Below are 18321 nucleotides of genomic sequence, written 5' to 3'. Positions count from 1 at the left end.
TTGAACTGCTGGCAGTGTTTCCACCAAGCAGATAGAAGACAAGTAAGGACACGGATTACAGATGTAATTAGTCAGATATCTATTAAATGTAGAGCCACCATGTCTTCAAATGTTGTACATGTTGATTTGAAGTTTGTAGAATTGTTGTGCTGTTTCCATACCAGTGCAGGACTTTATACTGCAATGAAATCTGAGCCCAGTGTGAGGAAACATTTATTAAGACCACAAAAAACACAGAAACTGAGTTAAAGCTTGAAGTTTTACATGAGTATCTGATCAACAGAGTGGCTTCAGTATGATCTACGAAATCAGGACTGGATTTGCTCGTGATCATTCATTTTTTTCAATCTTAGATCTGAGCTTCTGAGGTGCAGTCAGACAGAACCTCCTGGGGTTCTCTGAAGGAAAACTGGCCTTTTTCTGTTTCTGCTCTCTCTAAAAACGTTTCTAAACCTTTGTTTGTGTTGGTTGTGTCTGCAGATATCAACGACTGTCATGACCAGTGTCAGAATGGAGCCACATGCAGGGTGAGCCTCACTTTGATCACATTTCTACAAACTTTCTTGTTTTCCAACTCAACATAAACAGTCTGTCCTCATTCTTTTCTAACGCTGATTGCTATTTTTCTGCTGTTCTTTGTCCAACGCTTTCGTGTTTACTGATGCGAGCCAGATCGCGTTACATTAGCAGCAGGGTTAGTGTGCACGTTCACAGCACAAAGCTCACAGTGATTCCTAGTATTCCTGAGCCGATGGAGAGTAAAAGTATAAGACTGTAGAGCATGACAGTCCAACTCATCTTAGTCCAGGTTCCACATCCAGTCCAGTCTGATCTCCACCGGACCAGTAAAACCAGTAAAACCAGTAAGACCACAGCATAACAACCTATAAATAACCACAACTCCTGATGGTTCCTTTGTTTTAGTGCAAAAATGTTCACATTTAAGGAATTATCTTTTTACTAAACTTCATGAACAACCTGACATTTATGAAGAATAATAAATTCATCCTCAGTTTATCATTTCCACATCACAACTTCCAGATCACAGAGTGTCTACAAAGAAACACAACATTTAGTCACCTGGAACTGAACCAGAGAGGATTTACTGGAGGATCACAACCACAAAAGAAGACAAAAACAAGACAAAATATTACAAAAATGATACACAAAACGACAAAAACGAAACCAATGACACACAAAATACAAGACAATTAAACAGAAAAGCAACAAAAAATGGACAAAAATGAGACAAAAAATCACAAAAAAAGCAGAACGACAGACAACACAAGCTAGACAAACAGAAAACACAAAACGACAAATAAAGTGAAGCACAAAATGAGAAAAATGAGAAACAAAATGACAAAAAATAAGAAAAACACGAAACGAAACAAAAAAGAGACAAAATATTACACAAAAAGGTAAAAAGCAACAAAAAATTTTACAAAAACAAGAAAGAATGGCACAAGCGAGAAAAAAATGTCAAAAAAAGGAACAAAGCGACAAAAAATGTCATGATAAAAACACAGCTGAGACTAAAAGGAAACACAAAAAGACACGAACATGAGATGAATGACAAAAGTCAAACAAAAAAAAGACAAAAACAACACAAAATGTTACAAAAATGGTAAAACAAATAATGTAGTATTTTACTTTCTGATCCAAACAACTTGTCATGGTCTAGAAATGATTTTAAATTTATAGTTTTACTAATTTACAATCTGCAGTTAATGTCTTCTCTGTAATTTTTACACTTTGAGGGCCGGATTGGACCCTCTGGAGGACCACTTTTGGACCACGGGCCTCATGGTGGACACCCCTGTTCTAGAATTTACAGATCTATGAAGTCCCTTGCTCTCTTGCAGCTCGAGCTCACCTGCTCATCCACGACTCTGCTCAATCGCAGTGATGAGCTGTATTGTTGGAATGTTCAGCCACCTGTTTGAACTAGAAACCATTCTGCAGACCAGTGATGATGCAGGAAGTTGTTCCCTGCATCTAGACACGATTGGTTCCTACAAATCTAAGTCTGTGTTCTTGAGACTTCGATCAGTGAAGACTAAATGTCACTGAGAGAATCACAGTAATGCCTGGCAGGAAATCAGTCAGTCTAAAAGTAGATGTTTTTGGACAACAGAGGAAGCCCAACCCCCTGAAGGACCGTACAGTCCGGTTCTGAATGGTACCTCTGTTTGTCCTCTGTCTCCTCCAGGACCTGGTTAATGGTTATAAGTGTGTCTGTGCTCCTGGTTTTGGTGGTGAACATTGTGAGGAAGACGTGGACGAGTGTTCCAGCGGACCATGTCTCAACGGAGGACGATGCCACGACGAAGTGAACGGCTTCCACTGCTTGTGTCCACCGGGTTTCTCTGGAAGTCGCTGTCAGGTGGGTCAGCCTTTTCCACAAACTCTCCTCTGTCTTTATTTAGACATGACTCCACAACACTCTAAATGAGTCCAGTGATCAGTGATGGAGCGTGTGCATTTGATACTAAGGGTTTTATCAGATATTACTGAAGCTACTGAACTGTTAATTGAGGAAAAATCTCCCAAGTGTCGAAATGCAAGAATTTATTATTCTGCTTTCTACATTGGATGGATGAAATGCATTTTTGACACCCTAAACATACTCAAAAATGCGTGAAAATTTGCCCACATATTAGGACTGGTGAAAAATGTTACATTTTGGGGGATTGGCTCAGTAGCCCCCCTGGAATATTCTGAAAATTCAGCCCCTGGACCGCATTTCACCTACAGCTACGAAATTTGGTACACATATGTAACTCTTCACAACAAAGCCTCTTTCACCAAAACCCAACAGGAAGTCCACCATTTTGAACTATGATTCATATTGTGAACACTTTTGTGTCGTTTTAGTACATTTTTAAAAGCATTGAACTCAAACAGGCTAACCACGAGAGAGCTGACATTTGTCCAGGATGTACACCAGGCATAGGTGATCAAAAATTACCAAAATGCTCTGCAAAAGTCTGAGGGAGTGGAAATGGCGACCAGTGGAATGCGGCCATTGTGGATGTCTCGCCATGAAACAGGAAGTGCAGTCTCACTGGCCTGTATATGCTGCAATCTGCCTCAAACTTTACATTCGAGATCAGAGTCCAACCCTAGTCACATCCATAGGCCGATATACATTCACAGTCATAGCACCACCTGGCGGGCGTTTTGGATGTCTCGCCATAAAACAGGAAGTGCTGTCTAACTTGCCTCTACATGCTCCAGTCTGCCTCAAACTTTACATTCGAGATCTGAGTCTGGCCCTCATCAAATCCATAGGCCAAAATACACCCTCAGTTGCAGTGCCACCTGGTGGACATGCTTCCAATTGCTGACCAGCAAGGATGCAAGGACCCGACCAACGCTGCTTGCAGCTTTAATTTATTATTAGTTTATTTCTTGAGGTGTCTTACATCAAATACCTACAAAATGTTGACATTCATGTGCTAGTTTTTGTCAGTCAGTTAGTTGGATCATTGACATCCACAGGCTTTAAAATATAAGTTATGATTGAAGCATGCTCAGCTGAGGTCATTCCAGTGAGTTTGACTTAAATCAAATTTCCAAATGTCTTCTATATATTGTTATGAACTTCTGAATTCTATCAGTTGACCCTGACAAACATCTGCAGGCACTCTGGAAGCAGTTACCATGGAGACGTGACGGTAAAATGCTGAGTATCATTTGACGGGTGGAGCTGAATTGTTCTGTCTTTCTTTCTGCAGCTGGATATTGATTACTGCCTCCACAGCCCATGTCAAAACGGTGGTCAGTGCTTCAACCTGGCATCTGACTACATCTGTAAATGTCCTGAAGACTACGAAGGCAAGAACTGCTCACGCCTGAAGGACCACTGCCGCACGACACCCTGCAAAGGTTTCAAACCAGTCCACGTTCCTTCTTCAGCACTTTGACGTCCCGTGTGACTGAAACTTCACAATACTTTGCTTTATACTACTGGAATACTGGAAGAATGTCTGTTTTTTAAAAACCCGTCTCCTCCCCAGTGATTGACAGCTGCACGGTGGCGGTGGCGTCCAACAGCACGCCGACGGGGGTGCGTTTGATCTCGTCCAACGTGTGCGGACCCCACGGCCGGTGTCAAAGCCACAGCGGGGGACAGTTCAGCTGTGAATGTGAGGAGGGATTCACTGGGACCTACTGCCATGAGAGTGAGTGCACGAGGCTTTAATGTCTGTTTTTACTCATTTACTAGTGTTCAAACAAATACTGCAAATATTTCCACTGTAAGTATTCAATGAAGACTTTTGTAATCATCCTGAACTTTGCTTTAAATCTAAAAATATATACTGATAGTCTCTTATTGTCATTCCTTTTCTTTGTCTGTGTTTGTCAGATATAAATGACTGTGAGAGCGCCCCCTGTCTGAACGGAGGAACATGCATCGATAAAGTCAGTCAGTATAAGTGTGTCTGTGCTGGAGGCTGGGATGGATCCACCTGCCAAAACAGTGAGTCCCCCTCTCCCTCCCTCCTCATCCTCAGCAGCAGAAACAGTGGACGGGTTTTAATGTTGTGTCTTTCCGTCATCCAGACATCGATGACTGCAGCTCCGCTCCTTGTCAGAATCGAGGCGTCTGTCGAGATCTGGTCAGCGACTTCTACTGCGAATGCAGCAACGGCTGGAAAGGAAAGACATGTCACTCCAGTAAGTCCTGCATGTAGAAGGCATCAGTATTCACTGGAGGAATATCTGACTGATTATTCTTGCCTGTGACTCTGGTTCTGTGCCTCTAAAATAGAATCAGTTTATTATCCTCAGCAGCTACACAAGAGAGGTGCTATGTCTTCTGGTATATGAACTTATTTCATTTGCATACATTTTAGCCAATCTAATATACTGAAAAAAATCATTAATAAATGTTAATATAAAGTCCCAGAGTCTGGTCATCCCAGAAATCACAGTTAGAGCCGATATGCGGTGTGTAGAAGATCTTTTTAAATGGTGGCACAGTTGAACCTAAACTCTCTGCATAAACACATCATCAGTGCTCTGATTTCCTTTAGCTGTGTGAATCTGTGGCTCACTGGAGGTGATTGTTTGTATTCCAGGAGAGAGCCAGTGTGACGAGGCGACCTGTAACAACGGAGGAACCTGCTATGATGAAGGAGAAACCTTTAAGTGTGTGTGCGTGGCCGGCTGGGAGGGATCCAGCTGCAGCATCGGTGAGGTTGACGACTTTCTCCTGGGTGTTTTTTTTTGGTCAGTCGGGAGTCTGACGGTCGTATTTGTGTCTCCAGCAAAGAACAGCAGCTGTCTGCCGAGTCCCTGTGAGAATGGAGGGACCTGTGTGGTGGACGGAGACTCGTTCAGCTGCTTCTGTAAGGAGGGCTGGGAGGGCGCCACCTGCAGCCACAGTGAGTCACTGCACAGCATCATCTACCCAACCTCAGCTTTAACCACGCCATGTTCCACCAAGCTCAATTCACTGGTCAAAGTTAGCACCTTCCTGTTGTACAAACTGTCACTATAATAACTAGAAAAGCCCTCAGAGATCAGTCCTCCTCCAAGGCTGTCCATTCCCTATATGTCAGAAATGCAGCATTTATTTATAGTTATTGTTGATCAGAAATCACAGCAACATAGAATGTGTCCATTTAACCCTTGTGTTGTCCTTACCAAAAAATGTTATTGCCTTGTCTGAAAAAAGTCCAAAGATTTAGAAAAAATGTCCCCAAATTTATAAAAATTTGCAAAATCTTCCGGAAGAAAATTCCTGAAAAGTTTCCCTCAAAAGTTTTATTTTTTTAAATACAAAATCCACAAATTTGACAGCGAAATTCACAGGATTTTGGTTGATTTTTTTCCCCTGAATGTTCTTAAACATTTTTTTCATTTGTTTTTTTCCACCAAAAAATGTTCAAAAATTTCCTATAAAAAATTTGAAAATATGGAAGTTTTCACTGTGAAAAATATATATATATATTTTCCACATTTTTAAAACTTTAAAACGGGTCAATTTGACCTGCAGGACAACAGGAGGGTTAATATAGACATACCCACAAACAAAATGACCCGAGTACAGGCGTGTGTTCTGCATGTGTACGTTATGTACGGATACCGGATCACATGACCTAAGTATGTAGCGGGCGGCAGGAATTGATGGGACTCAGAAACACCCCCACAGTTTAATCAGTTGTTCCTTGGATCATTTCTGATGGATAAGTCCTGATAAGTCATCAGAGGCGGATCTGTTGTAGGATCACAATCATGTGATCATCAGCAGGCAGCTGATTAGTCAAAACTGAACATTTTCATCTCATTTTCCATAATTAAATACATTTTGGACTCTAGTTTTATATGAGATCATATTTATTTTTCTGGCTTTTTAGTGTTAAGAAAGAAGATTTAGGGACAGAAAGAACGAACTTCACATCCACCAAAAAAAAGCTCTACGCAGACGACACAGTTCTCTATTGCTTCTCTGATTCTGCACAGTCAGCCATTCAAATACTGCAACGAGCATTTTAACTGCAAAATGATGCACTTTTTATGAAAGTAAAAACTTATCATCAATATAAACAGGACTGAAGACTTACTCTTCTCAGCAGCCGGAGGGCGTCTTTTTAGATCAAAATTACATTTAAATTGCATTTTGACATGCTAGTCTGTGAGCTACGGCATGAAATTGGATGTTTGTCCAGAAATATGTCTCCTTTTCTCATGTTCAGCTTTCGATTTAGCAGCAAACACTGAAGCAACGTAGTGTTCACTTGTTGTCATGGTTACAGTGACGGCATGCTGCTATCTGGCAATGATATGGAAATCTTTGACAAATCCATGGATCTACACTATAAGCCACAGCACTGCCAAACTCTAATCACTTGGTCTGTACTAACAAAAGAAAATATATGTTTGCTACATTTCTAGAAAAACCATCCAGGAATCAAACTGTTTGCTAAAACCACCGCTAATAGATTCTCTCCACGAACAAAGGGTGTTACTATCAGCTGCTGTTTTACTGCAGAACTGGTGGTTTGAATTAGTTTATTGGAATGATAGAGCCTTGAGATGTAGCATTTCATTTTCAAAGGAGTCCTAAAACACAAACACAAAGACGAAACACATGCTAGCTCAACGTTGTATAGCATTGACTACAAATAAAGACAGCTTGCTCAGTCTCTCACCCACAACCACTAGCCTCTGCTGTAAAGAAACCAAGATGGCTCAGTAACTACATCAGTGTAGTAGAAACAGGAAAAAGAAGAGGACCTAAAGTGGAACCTAGTGGGACACCCTTTTCAAAAATTAAAAATACGGTGTTTAATCAGTGTAGCATGATAGCTAATAAAACTAGCTAGCTATATACCATTAGCTGGCTAACATACACACGTTTGCTTCCTCTTACTGCCACTTTTAGCACACAGTTCGACTTTCCTTGTCATAAATAAATCTGTATGTTGACATGGACATGGACTATTTACAAGTTTGAAATTGATTATTATGATATCACTGATACGATGTGAATGAAGCATAAGTTACACGGTCTGAACGTTAGCTGTCCGACAGAAGTCGCATACAGAAAGATAGTTGGACTAAAGAGACACAGTGACTTGCATCTAAATTAACATAGTGTTTCCATATTTTTCCAGATGCCAATGACTGCAGCCCTCATCCCTGGTGAGTTCAGCTGAAACTCTTACACCAGAAGATATCCTTGTTTTTCTTCAACTCAGATCTGAACAGCTGTCACATTTGTAGTCAGTTATTCACAGGGATCATCAGTCAGTTCAGTTTGGCCTTTTACCAATCTAGTCTGGAACAAAACAACAAAGTCTGACTTTTTCTGGTATGTTCCCACTCTTGTTTCCAAACCACAGAGTCAGAAACTGCTCATATCTGTTTTTCTGTCTCTGATTAAGGTTTGGGTCCAGCTCTGTCAGATCAGTGTTTGGATTTTGAGCTTGTTTTGTAGTTTCTCCGTCTGTAACAGGGCATCTTCTTCACCTTGTTGTACTTCATTGCAGATGTCAGTAATCTCCTCTGTCTTCCTGCAGTTACAACAGCGGCACTTGCGTCGATGGAGACAACTGGTATCGATGTGAATGTGCTCCAGGGTTTGCCGGCCCAGACTGCAGAATCAGTGAGTGTTCATCCCAACCTTTATACTGTTTCTCCAGCGTTCTCCTCGTTCTCTTTTCATCACCTCAGAGGGCATCTTTTTAAAGGCCATCAGTGACCGACAGCTTCTGGTATCTTTTGTCTACATGTTTTTACAGAGCAGAGAGTAGTATGGAAATGAATTCACGTAGATGGTAAAATATCGATGACATTTTTCCAATGGAGTAAAGAAATGCCCAGAAACAGCTTGGAGTTCAGCGAGCTAACTGCTAGCTTCTTACTTCCTCAAGTTCAGGTTGCGTTCTTTAATGATCAGGGAAGCACAGACATAAATGTATGGACTTCATTAACTCTTTATCACTTTTGGTGTTATTCTCTCCATCATTCCTTCAGCATGAAAAGGTTTTGGATTTCATTCTATGTGGAATCTAAATAAGTTAAAACTTTATTTGGTGATCACTGCACAAACTCTGACCTTTTCCACCAGCGTCCAGTGCCTTTAAGGCAGTCTTAAACTCGTGTTAACTTGGGTCAGAGGGCGTTAGTTGTGCTAGTTGGACGTGCTGTTTTGCAACTACCTCTGGCTCCTTTTTCTCCATTGGGAAGATTTGCTGTTTTTTCTGTTTTATGTCTAAGAGAAAAGATGCAATTTAAAGACGTTACCTTGGGTTTTAGAGATTGTGCACGGCCTTCTTCACAATAATACGGTGTTTAATCAAACAAAAACATTATTAATAGATTATTTTCTTCCACTGGAGTTTTATTTTGGTGAGTCTATACAGTATGATACCCTGAGCTAACTTCTCTGTGTTGCTGAAGAGGTGCAGGTTTATTTACAGAGGATGTCCACTAGAGATGACGATAATCATTGTGACTCCCCTGTTCCAGACATCAACGAGTGCCAGTCATCTCCCTGTGGATTCGGTTCAACCTGTGTGGACCAAATTAACGGTTTCCACTGCATCTGTCCTCCAGGAAGAACTGGAACTCACTGCCAAGACGGTACAACCTTCCCTAAACCTCTGTAATTCACACATTGGGTCTAATGAGTTCTGAGACATTTTCTAAATGTTCAGTGGCCGTCACACAGGAAATGGACCCAAATCTCATATCAATGTCAGCAGGAATGAAGCGACCAATCAAACTAGTGCTGAGTAGTTCTGACATTAGGTCTCACTTTATTTCACAAAGCAGAGGAAGTCACTTTTTGTACAGGTTAATTTGTGACAAGTATGTGTACAACTTTAGACAAAAGTTACAAAATCCAAGGCAGAACAGAAGCAGACCTCAGTCCCAATAAAACTGCTGATGAATTAAATAGATGCAAAACGGACAGTTCTGCCTGCTGGCCTCAGACTGTTAGACACAGCATTGGGGTAGTGACTTAAAAAAACATTACATTGCTTTACTTTTTGTGCTGACTAAGTGGTAACAGATTCAGTTCCTCACAGGCGCTTTTCCACTAGCACCTACTCAACTCAACTCGACTAGCTTTAGGTCGTTTTCCATTACACTGAGTACCACCTCATCATGGGTGGAATCGCTCGGCCATGGAGTTAGTATTGATGGCTAACTGGCTAGCTTATTGCCTGCATACAAGAAGACAACAACGTTACTTTCAACATAGACTTATTTGTTTAAAGTGAGCTCGCCACCAATGGGATAAATAACGTAAAAGTTTTTCAAAGTCATAAAACACTAATCGGTTTTCATGAAGGAGTCGCTCTGGTGTGTCATCGCAACCCGGTCTCACGAGGATTCGTGAAACTGTCACGTAAATTTTTGTTTCGGTTTTGTGCGCACCAACACGATTTCGTCATGTTTTTCGTGTTGCTCACAACGAAACCCGCTGTGGTAATCACATCTGAAAGTGGTTTATACCGGCGGATTCATGACAATCTAAGCTGTCCATCGGCGTATACTGTTTGTGTAATCGCGTTTGCAGCCTTTGGACATTCTTTAAATTCCTATGCAAATTGGTAAGTGTACCACCGGGTTATGGTTAGGGTTGGGTTATGGTTATGGTTAGGGTAATGGTTAGGGATGATGTCATGCAAAATATAGCGTTGGATTCGCAACGCTTTTACATTAAAAATATAATATACCCATTCGTTTGAAATACGTTCTGAGTGGCACGTAAAGTCCGCCGTTTAAAATACATTGGTGTGCATTTAGTTGTGAGCGGCACGAAAAACATGACGAAATCGTGTTGGTGCGCACGAAACCGAAACAAAAATTTATGTGACAGTTTCACGAATCCTCGTGAGATCGGGCTGGTCATCGCTCCCTGTCCAATCAGAGGCCTGCACTCTGTAGACGTCACATTATCGGCTCCAATCAGCTCTCTGGGAACCCCGGCCCAGTAGGAACTAAAATAATAGCTGGTACCAGGAACTACGTCCTGATGGAAAACCTCACAAACCCAGTAGAGTCGAGCCGAGTAGGTGCTGGTGGAAAAGCGCCACATTTCTGTGCAGAAGTGCCTTTAACTGCTTCACATCTTTTCATTGAGCACGTGCTGCTAGCTTAGCCTCAGTGACTGCACACATCTCTGATCTACCCATCTATCCCTCCAAAGAGAAAAAAATCAAAACACCATCGGACTCACACCTGGATAAGAAACTATGATGAACCATAGTGTCAGGACTGAATTTCAAACATTACCACTTGGAAAGACAAAAACCTGATTGTAAGTGACTGCGCTGCACAGAGATGTATTTGTCTGAGTGCTGACAGCTGCTGGTGGGTTTGTGCTGCAGCGTTGGGGAGGCCCTGTGTGCTCAGAGGCCTGCTGGCTCTGGATGGAAGCAGATGGGAGGACGACTGCAACAGCTGCAGCTGCAACAACGGAAAAGTCACCTGCACCAAGGTACGGCTGAGACGTCCTCTGGATTCATGTGTGCAGAACTCTACATCATTCTTCTTCCCGTGTTCACAACTCCAAGCTTTTTTCAACACACAGATCACATGCATCTATTTATCACCATGCAAGGAGAAACAGAAACAGTCTGAACCTTCACTTAACCTCAGAGTAGTTGTAAAAGTCCTTCATTTTAGTCAACACTACTGCTGACTAAAAAGTCTAATCTCCATCCCTGCCTCTTCCCTCCACAGCTCCGGTGTGGCCCTACACCCTGCAGCCTCCTCAGTAGGACTCGCGGTGCAGAGTGTCCAGCCGGGCAGACCTGTGTCGCCGTCCGTGAAGAACGCTGTTTCATCAAACCCTGCCCCGGCCAGGGGGAGTGCTGGGACCCCACCCACCGCCCCACACCTTCGGCTAGGTGTCACCCAGAGAGCAGCTGTGCTAACGTCATCTTCACCTTCAATAAGGACGTCATGACAAAGGTCAGTTTGGCTTTATTCCCCGCCACTGGCCAAATATAAAGATACGAAGGACCTTAAACTGTCATCGCTAAAATCCCAAACTGTCCACACTATGCTATACAGCTGATAACTAAAGTAACTTGTTCCTAGTTCCATCAAACCATAAAATATCTGTTATGTTTGTAAGAATAAAGCCGCCATTTAAAATAAGGAGTTAGATCGGTAGTTGTTGATGTCCTGCCTTTGCTGTGCCGTTCCAGGGTGTGACGGTGGAGCAGGTCTGTCGTGAGCTCAGAAGCCTCTACATCGTCAGGAACCTGTCCTCTTCTGATTCGTCCGTCTCTGTGAGCTGTGAAATGTCCCTCAGCACCAGCAATGAGATCCATGTAGCCATGGTAAGTCGTGTTCAGTCTGTATTGTATCATGAAAAGTCGAGGAGAAGTCTCTGTGGTGTGTAATGTGATGGAACAGCAGAGCCAGTCATCCGTTGATCTAGTTGGGGTTTCCACTGAGCTTCACATTTACCAGAAATCTGGAATTACAAAATGGAACATGATGAAGCTCTCTGGGGTTTTTATGAAAGTGAAACGAAGTGACAACGCTGTCAGGGTGCAGTAATGTTGGTGAATGCTTAAAGTTTTGAAAGGTTACAGGCTAGCTTAAAGTTTTGAAAGGTTACAGGCTAGTTTCAAACCACCGATGCAGTCCTGAGAGCCAGATGACTGTTCCTGGGTCGGACACAGCAGAGTGTTTAGAAGGACGGATGGAAAGGCTTTCACTAACTGCTGGAATGATTATTGCGTCACAGGAATCAGTGATTAGAAGGTCCTGAAATTGGCATTTATTCACTGAAATGTCACAGACAGTTGGTAGTAGAGGTTTTCTACTGAATGTTTCAGTCGACAGACGACCAGAGGAGAGGTCTGACCTTCGTCAAGGAAATCACAGACAGGATCATGGACCTGGTCAGTAGAAGGAGCGCCAACAGCACCATCATCAGCGCCATCGCAGAGGTTCGCATCCAGAGACAACAGCGCCAAAACCCCAACGGTGAGCCCCAGCTTCTCCACGAGAATGGAAAGAACATCCACGCTTCACAGTGGGACCGTTCACTCTGAACTAGGACAATACTGTCTTACCTCTAGTTCACTGACTAATGTTATCTGATGCCAAAGACTATTCCTCAATGATAGTAGATAATATATGACCACTGAGTGAAGACTGAGCTAACGTATTTGGTGAGATGATCATGAGATTGGGTTGATGGCGTCAAACTGTGAAGTGAAACTATTTGGTCAACTTGTTTATGGATGAAATCCCATTTCTATCTGGTGAATAGTGTTTCTCCTTTGATTTCCAGCATCTCAGATAACTTAGAGTAGAATTTTCTGTAAATATGACAGATGAGACTGGTAGCAGAAGGAAACTGTTGGCCAAGTCAAACCACCAACACCCCAGGTCTTTGTGATTCATATAACCTTATACATTTAGCAAGCACTTATGATTCTTATAACAGTTAGTGTTGGAGCTGTTTGTTAAATGACTAACACACTGCGCTTCAAACCTCTGGATCCAGATGCAGCAGTCATAAATGATCGACATTATACGACAGAACTGTGCGACATCACTTTTATATCGACTGACTCTAAACTGGATCCAGTATCTGTGATAAGCGAGGCTAACAGACTGACCCTACATCCACACTAGCATGTTTGCATTTTAAAACATACTTGGCGCTTTTCCACCAGCACCTAGGGACAGGGAGTGATGACACCACACAGCATACATATTTTAATACCTAACAGTGATAAATTGCAGCCATTACAGGGTTGTACACGGGACTGATATACGATAACTGTAGCGAACTAGCATTAGCTTACCCTCATACGTCATCTAGTTCGTATCCGGCACCTACCCCGAAAACCATCAGGAGACTTTTAAAACCCACTTTAATTTGAAAATCCCAAATGGGCAGAAACAGTTTGAAAATGATGGTCCATGTTTATAACTGTCACTGCTGGTAACTGTCTAGTGTGTTTTCAGCCATGCTAATAGACAGAGACTATTTCTGAAATAGTGCTAAAATGCTCGTCTGGATCAATAGATGTCCAGTTGCAGCACAATGCTTTTTCCTCAGGTGTCTTGAGTTTGTTTCCTGACTTCCACTCCTCTGTTATCCAGACCACCTGGTGCCCCTCCTGGTTTCGATGATCGTGGTTGTCTGGGTTCTGGCCATGGCTTCGGTTCTACTGTGGTGCGTTCGGAGGCGGAGGAAGCAGAACACTCACACAGGCGTCAGCACCCAGGCCTCGTCGTCTTTGGCGCCCGCCGTCGAGGACAACAACGCCCTCCATAATAGCATCAACAGCGCCCGCGAGCAGCTCAACCACATCAAGAACCCCATTGAGAAAAACCCGCCGAGCCACCATCAGCAGCACCGCCTCCTCTTCCACGGCTACTTCTATGAGGACAAGAACTCCGTCAACGCAAAGATCAGGAAACCCGACAGTGGGAGCCAATCAGAAGAAGATGAGGTGGACAAGAGGCTACAGAAAGCACGGTTCCCTGTAGCACCGCCGGCGTACTCGCTGGTAGAGTGGGAGGAACGAACTCCCCATCCGACGGCAAGCAAACCCCCCCAGTGGACTAGCAAACAGGACAACAGGAGCGTCAACAGGGTGGAGTACATCGTATAGCCAAAGGAGATCAGAACAACTCCCTGGTGATGGAAGACTTTAATGACCCGTTGGGGATATTTTTCTATCATTTGTAGCCTTTTTTATGTTTTTGTTTCATACTCAGAATTGAATCTCATGATTTGCTGTTTAATTTATGTTGTGACTGACACTGGTCTGAACGCTCCACTGTGATTGGATGTTTCAGGAAATGACTGGATGTGGACACGCTGAAGCATCTCTAAAGGATCTGTTTGTATTTTGGGATGCCTCGTTGCACCACAGCACCTGACAGATGTGGAGAAAACTATTTATTTTTTATTTTCAGGGTGGTTGGATGTGGTCAGTCCATCGGCAGCTGCTGCCAACATGAAGAATCGTCTGTGTAGAATGTTCCTGTATAGACGTGTACATAATGTTTTCATGAATCACTGTGTATATTTGGTTTCTTAATTTAATTGTCAAGAACCTTAAGATATTCCTTTTTTGTATTTATGAGTTTAGAGTTGAAGGTTTGACAGCTTTGTAAGCTGCTGACTTTTTGACAAAGTTTTTTTGATATGTTTTTCATCGACGCCAAAAGTGTTCTTGAAAGAATAGTTTATTGTTTAACCTTTTGGATTTGGGCATTTTTGTGCCTCGGCTAAGTGTTTTATACGTCGTCGTAAATACTTTTCATGTCAGTGGAAAGGGAGGGGAAGTGCTGAGCAGTTACAGATTTTGCTGCTGCAGGGTCTTTTTATACTAACTGACATGAAAAAAGAAATTCTTCAAGGGATACGACTTGTTTTGTAGTATTTTTTGTACAGTGTAACATTGAGTTGAGGACGGCCCTCGGTTCCTGCCACAATGAAAGTACTTGTAGAGCATTCAGCTAGAACTCTAAACAGCTGTTCTGTGACATGTTGCCTGTTGTTAATCCGACGATGATATGAGGCTGTAGAAACCACGTCTGATCAGGTGTCAGCCCCTTTAAGAAAACTTGTTTTTCTTGTTTGTTTGACCTTCATGTTTCTGGACCTTGATGAATAAAAGTCTTTAAGTTTGCTACGGCATACATGTGTTTAGTAACTGTGCAAAGTAGAATACAGGGCATCTAGCCCAAAAACTGAAATCACATCCATCCTAAGGTTAATTCCATTTCTAAATACTGAACATTCAGCTTTGGGAGCCTTTTAAATCTCTGATTGCTGCTTCGATGTGCACACACAAGTCGTTAACACAATAATGTGCAAATGTTACTAATCCAGTAGCACCGTTTTCCACCGATCCATTTTCTTCTGCTAATCTGGGGTCCAATGAAGGAGTTCAAGTATCTCAGGATCTTGTTCACGAGTGATTGGAAGATGGAGCTAGAGATGGACAGGTGGATTGGTGCAGCGTCAGCAGTAATGACGGCGTTGTGCAACCGTTGTGGACATCTGATTCAGATCCTCCAGGGAGACATCCTTTGGAGGTTTTGTGAACACCCCGGGGTAGACCAGAACCCTCTGGAAGGATTCTATATCTCATCTGGCCTGGGAACACCTCAGGATCCCCCAGAAAGAGCTGGAAAGTGTTGATGAGAGAAGGAACGTCTGGAATGACCTGCTTCATCTGCTGCCTCCACGACCCGACCTCGGATAGTCTGGGGTCAGCAGCAGGGCACCTCATCATGGGTGGAGTCGTCGTAGCACGGCGGCCCGAAAGTCCCTTAACATCATTTATGTGCAACACAGCAATGGAGGACATGGAGATGATACCTGCTGCTTCGTCTGTGGCTTTTTGTCAGATTAAAGTAAAAGAAGAGAATCAGGGAAAACTGAGGACAGCGAGGTGATACAACAGTATCAAGCCAAGCTAGACAACGTATGAGGGTAGTTTGCTACAGGTATCGTATATCAGTCCCGTATGCCCTAACCCTCACATTATCGGCTCCAATCGGCTCTCTGGGAACCCCGGCCCAGTAGGAACTAAAACAGTAGCTGGTACCAGGAACTACGTCCTGATGGAAAACCTCACAAACCCTGTAGAGCCGAGCCAAGTAGGTGCTGGTGAAAAACTGCCAGAAGTGTATGCTGCCTTGCTCAGGGGTCCAGCAGGGGCAGTTTGCAGATGTTGGGCTTGAACCACTGATCCACCTCAGGACGTCTTAAAATGCTATGAGCGTCCTACTCTAACCTTGTTTGGTTGGATTCTGCCTGAACTGATACACCAAAGCCCAGTAATGTCCCTGTGGTACTTCAATAATTCATATCTGGACTCTGTCAACTAGTTCCCTCTGTGAAGGAGTCCCTGTTGTCCTCCCAGACATGTGGACCCCCTAATGAAGAGGATTTTGGTTCATGTGTGCATTTGGTTGTTGCTCTTTTGACCCAGACATTTCACCAAATGAGGGCAGCGAACAGAAGTGGCTTTGTCTCAACGTTTCCAGCCATCCTCTGCCCTTCATCTCTATGTCCTCTGCAGACATGTTAGACCAGAGTGTCCAACATGAGGCCCGTGGTCCAAAGTGGTCCTCCAGAGGGTCCAATCAAAGTGTAAAAATTACAGAGAAGACATTAACTGCAGATTGTAAATTAGTAAAACTATACATTTAAAATCATTTCTAGACCATGACAAGTTGTTTGGATCATAAAGTAAAATACTAGATTGTTGTTTGTTCTTTTGTCATTTTATGCATCATTTTTGTAATATTTTGTCTCATTTTTTGTCATTTTTTTCTGACTTTCGTCTATGTTTTTGTCGTTTTATGTTTTTTGTCTCGCTTGTGTTGTCTCTTTTTTGTCTTTTTGTTTCCTTTTTTCTAATATTTTGTCTCGTTTGTGTCATTTGCATATTTTTTGTCTCGTTTTTGTCTATTTTTTCTTGCTTTGTTGCTTTTTTAATCGATGTTTTTGCCTCTTTTTTGGTTTGTTTCATGTCATTCATCTCATTTTTTGTCATTTTGTTTCTCGCTTTAATCATGTTGTCTCATTTTTGTAATATTTTGTCTTGTTTTTGTTGTTTTTTGTCACTTTTTGTCTGATTTTTATCTTGTGTTTTTGTCGTTTTGTGTTTGCTTTTTGTCTCACTTGTGGATTTTTTCTTGTTTTTGTCATTTTGTGTTTTGCTTTATTTGTTGTTTTGCGTGCCGTTTGTGTTTCTTTTCTTGTTTTGTTGTTTGGCCATTTATTTGTTGCTTTGTAACTTGTCTAATGTTTTCTCTTTTTTTGTTTTGTTTTGTGTTGTTTGTCTCATTTTTTGTCGTTTTGTGTCTCGTTTTTGCAACATTTTGTCTCATTTTTGTTTGTTTTCTTATCTTTTTTTATCTGACTTTAGTTGTTTTGATCGTACAGTAAAACTGGTCCACTGCAGATCAAACTGGGCTGAATGTGGAACCACTAGAATGAATTTGACACTCTTGTGTTAGAGTGTTCATGAAGCTCCATACACAGCCCAGCCAGCCATCCTCATAGATAAACAACAGTATTATGAATAAATGCTTTCCCTGCAGGAATCCTTTAAACGACACCCAAACTTTCATCCCTGCAAACAGAAAGAGGGGAGTTGCTGCTCCAGTGTGGTTGATTCGGAGGGAGAGGCGGTGTTGATGTGCATTTTTCTGCAGTTATGCAACCTTGGTGATTTTCAGACCGAGACTGAATAAGAGCAGGGTTTTCTGGGACAGACAGAGACGATCAGTTGGATCGTTTTGGATCATCTCCCCCCCTTCAAATCCACCTCCTCCCTTCTTATGGTCCAGACCACAGCTTCCACTCTCAGACTCTTTTCCTCCTTCTTTCTGCATCTCTTGGACAAAACGTTTTGTTTTTGTTTGTTCATTTCTGCAGCTTTTAGCTGGTTTGATTTTAAAGCAGGAGAGTCAAACTCATTCAGCCCAGTTTGAGCTCCAGTGGACCAGTTTTACTATACGATCAAAACGACAAGAGTCAGATACAAAAATGAGACAAACAACACGAAATAAAACAACAAAACAGACAAAAAATTAGACAAAAAGTTACAAAGCGACAAAAAAATGGACAAACGACAAAAATGGCACACAAACCAACAAATAAAGCAACACACAAAAAGACAGAAATAAAACAAAAAAATACAAGCGAGACAAAAAGGAAACACAAAACGACAAAAACATGAGACGAAAGACAAAAATAGACAAAATATTACAAAAATGAGACACAAAAGAACAAAAGAACAAAGAACAATCCAGTATTTTACTTTCTGATCCAAACAACTTGTCATGGTCTAG

General features: G+C 42.2%; 1 protein-coding gene across 2 annotated transcripts in view; it reads left to right on the top strand.

Annotated features, from left to right (window-relative positions):
- The window catches only part of LOC110968300 (protein jagged-1a-like), a 91368-nt gene extending 76228 nt beyond the window's left edge, over window positions 1–15140 (top strand). For both annotated transcript variants that reach the window (XM_051945425.1, XM_022218149.2), the window contains exons 11-26: window positions 481–527; window positions 2210–2383; window positions 3738–3888; window positions 4020–4184; window positions 4370–4483; window positions 4567–4680; window positions 5085–5198; window positions 5274–5390; window positions 7626–7653; window positions 8031–8116; window positions 8983–9096; window positions 10854–10963; window positions 11209–11439; window positions 11679–11813; window positions 12318–12468; window positions 13600–15140. In XM_051945425.1, coding sequence (XP_051801385.1) covers window positions 481–527; window positions 2210–2383; window positions 3738–3888; window positions 4020–4184; window positions 4370–4483; window positions 4567–4680; window positions 5085–5198; window positions 5274–5390; window positions 7626–7653; window positions 8031–8116; window positions 8983–9096; window positions 10854–10963; window positions 11209–11439; window positions 11679–11813; window positions 12318–12468; window positions 13600–14114 — 2366 coding nt within the window. In that variant the 3' untranslated portion in view covers window positions 14115–15140. The remainder of the gene's footprint in view (window positions 1–480; window positions 528–2209; window positions 2384–3737; window positions 3889–4019; window positions 4185–4369; window positions 4484–4566; window positions 4681–5084; window positions 5199–5273; window positions 5391–7625; window positions 7654–8030; window positions 8117–8982; window positions 9097–10853; window positions 10964–11208; window positions 11440–11678; window positions 11814–12317; window positions 12469–13599) is intronic.
- The last annotated feature ends 3181 nt before the right edge of the window (window positions 15141–18321 follow it).

Source organism: Acanthochromis polyacanthus, chromosome 3, assembly GCF_021347895.1.
Source record: "Acanthochromis polyacanthus isolate Apoly-LR-REF ecotype Palm Island chromosome 3, KAUST_Apoly_ChrSc, whole genome shotgun sequence".
In the NCBI taxonomy this organism is placed as follows: domain Eukaryota; kingdom Metazoa; phylum Chordata; class Actinopteri; family Pomacentridae; genus Acanthochromis; species Acanthochromis polyacanthus.
This window is presented reverse-complemented; position numbering and strand designations above follow the sequence as displayed.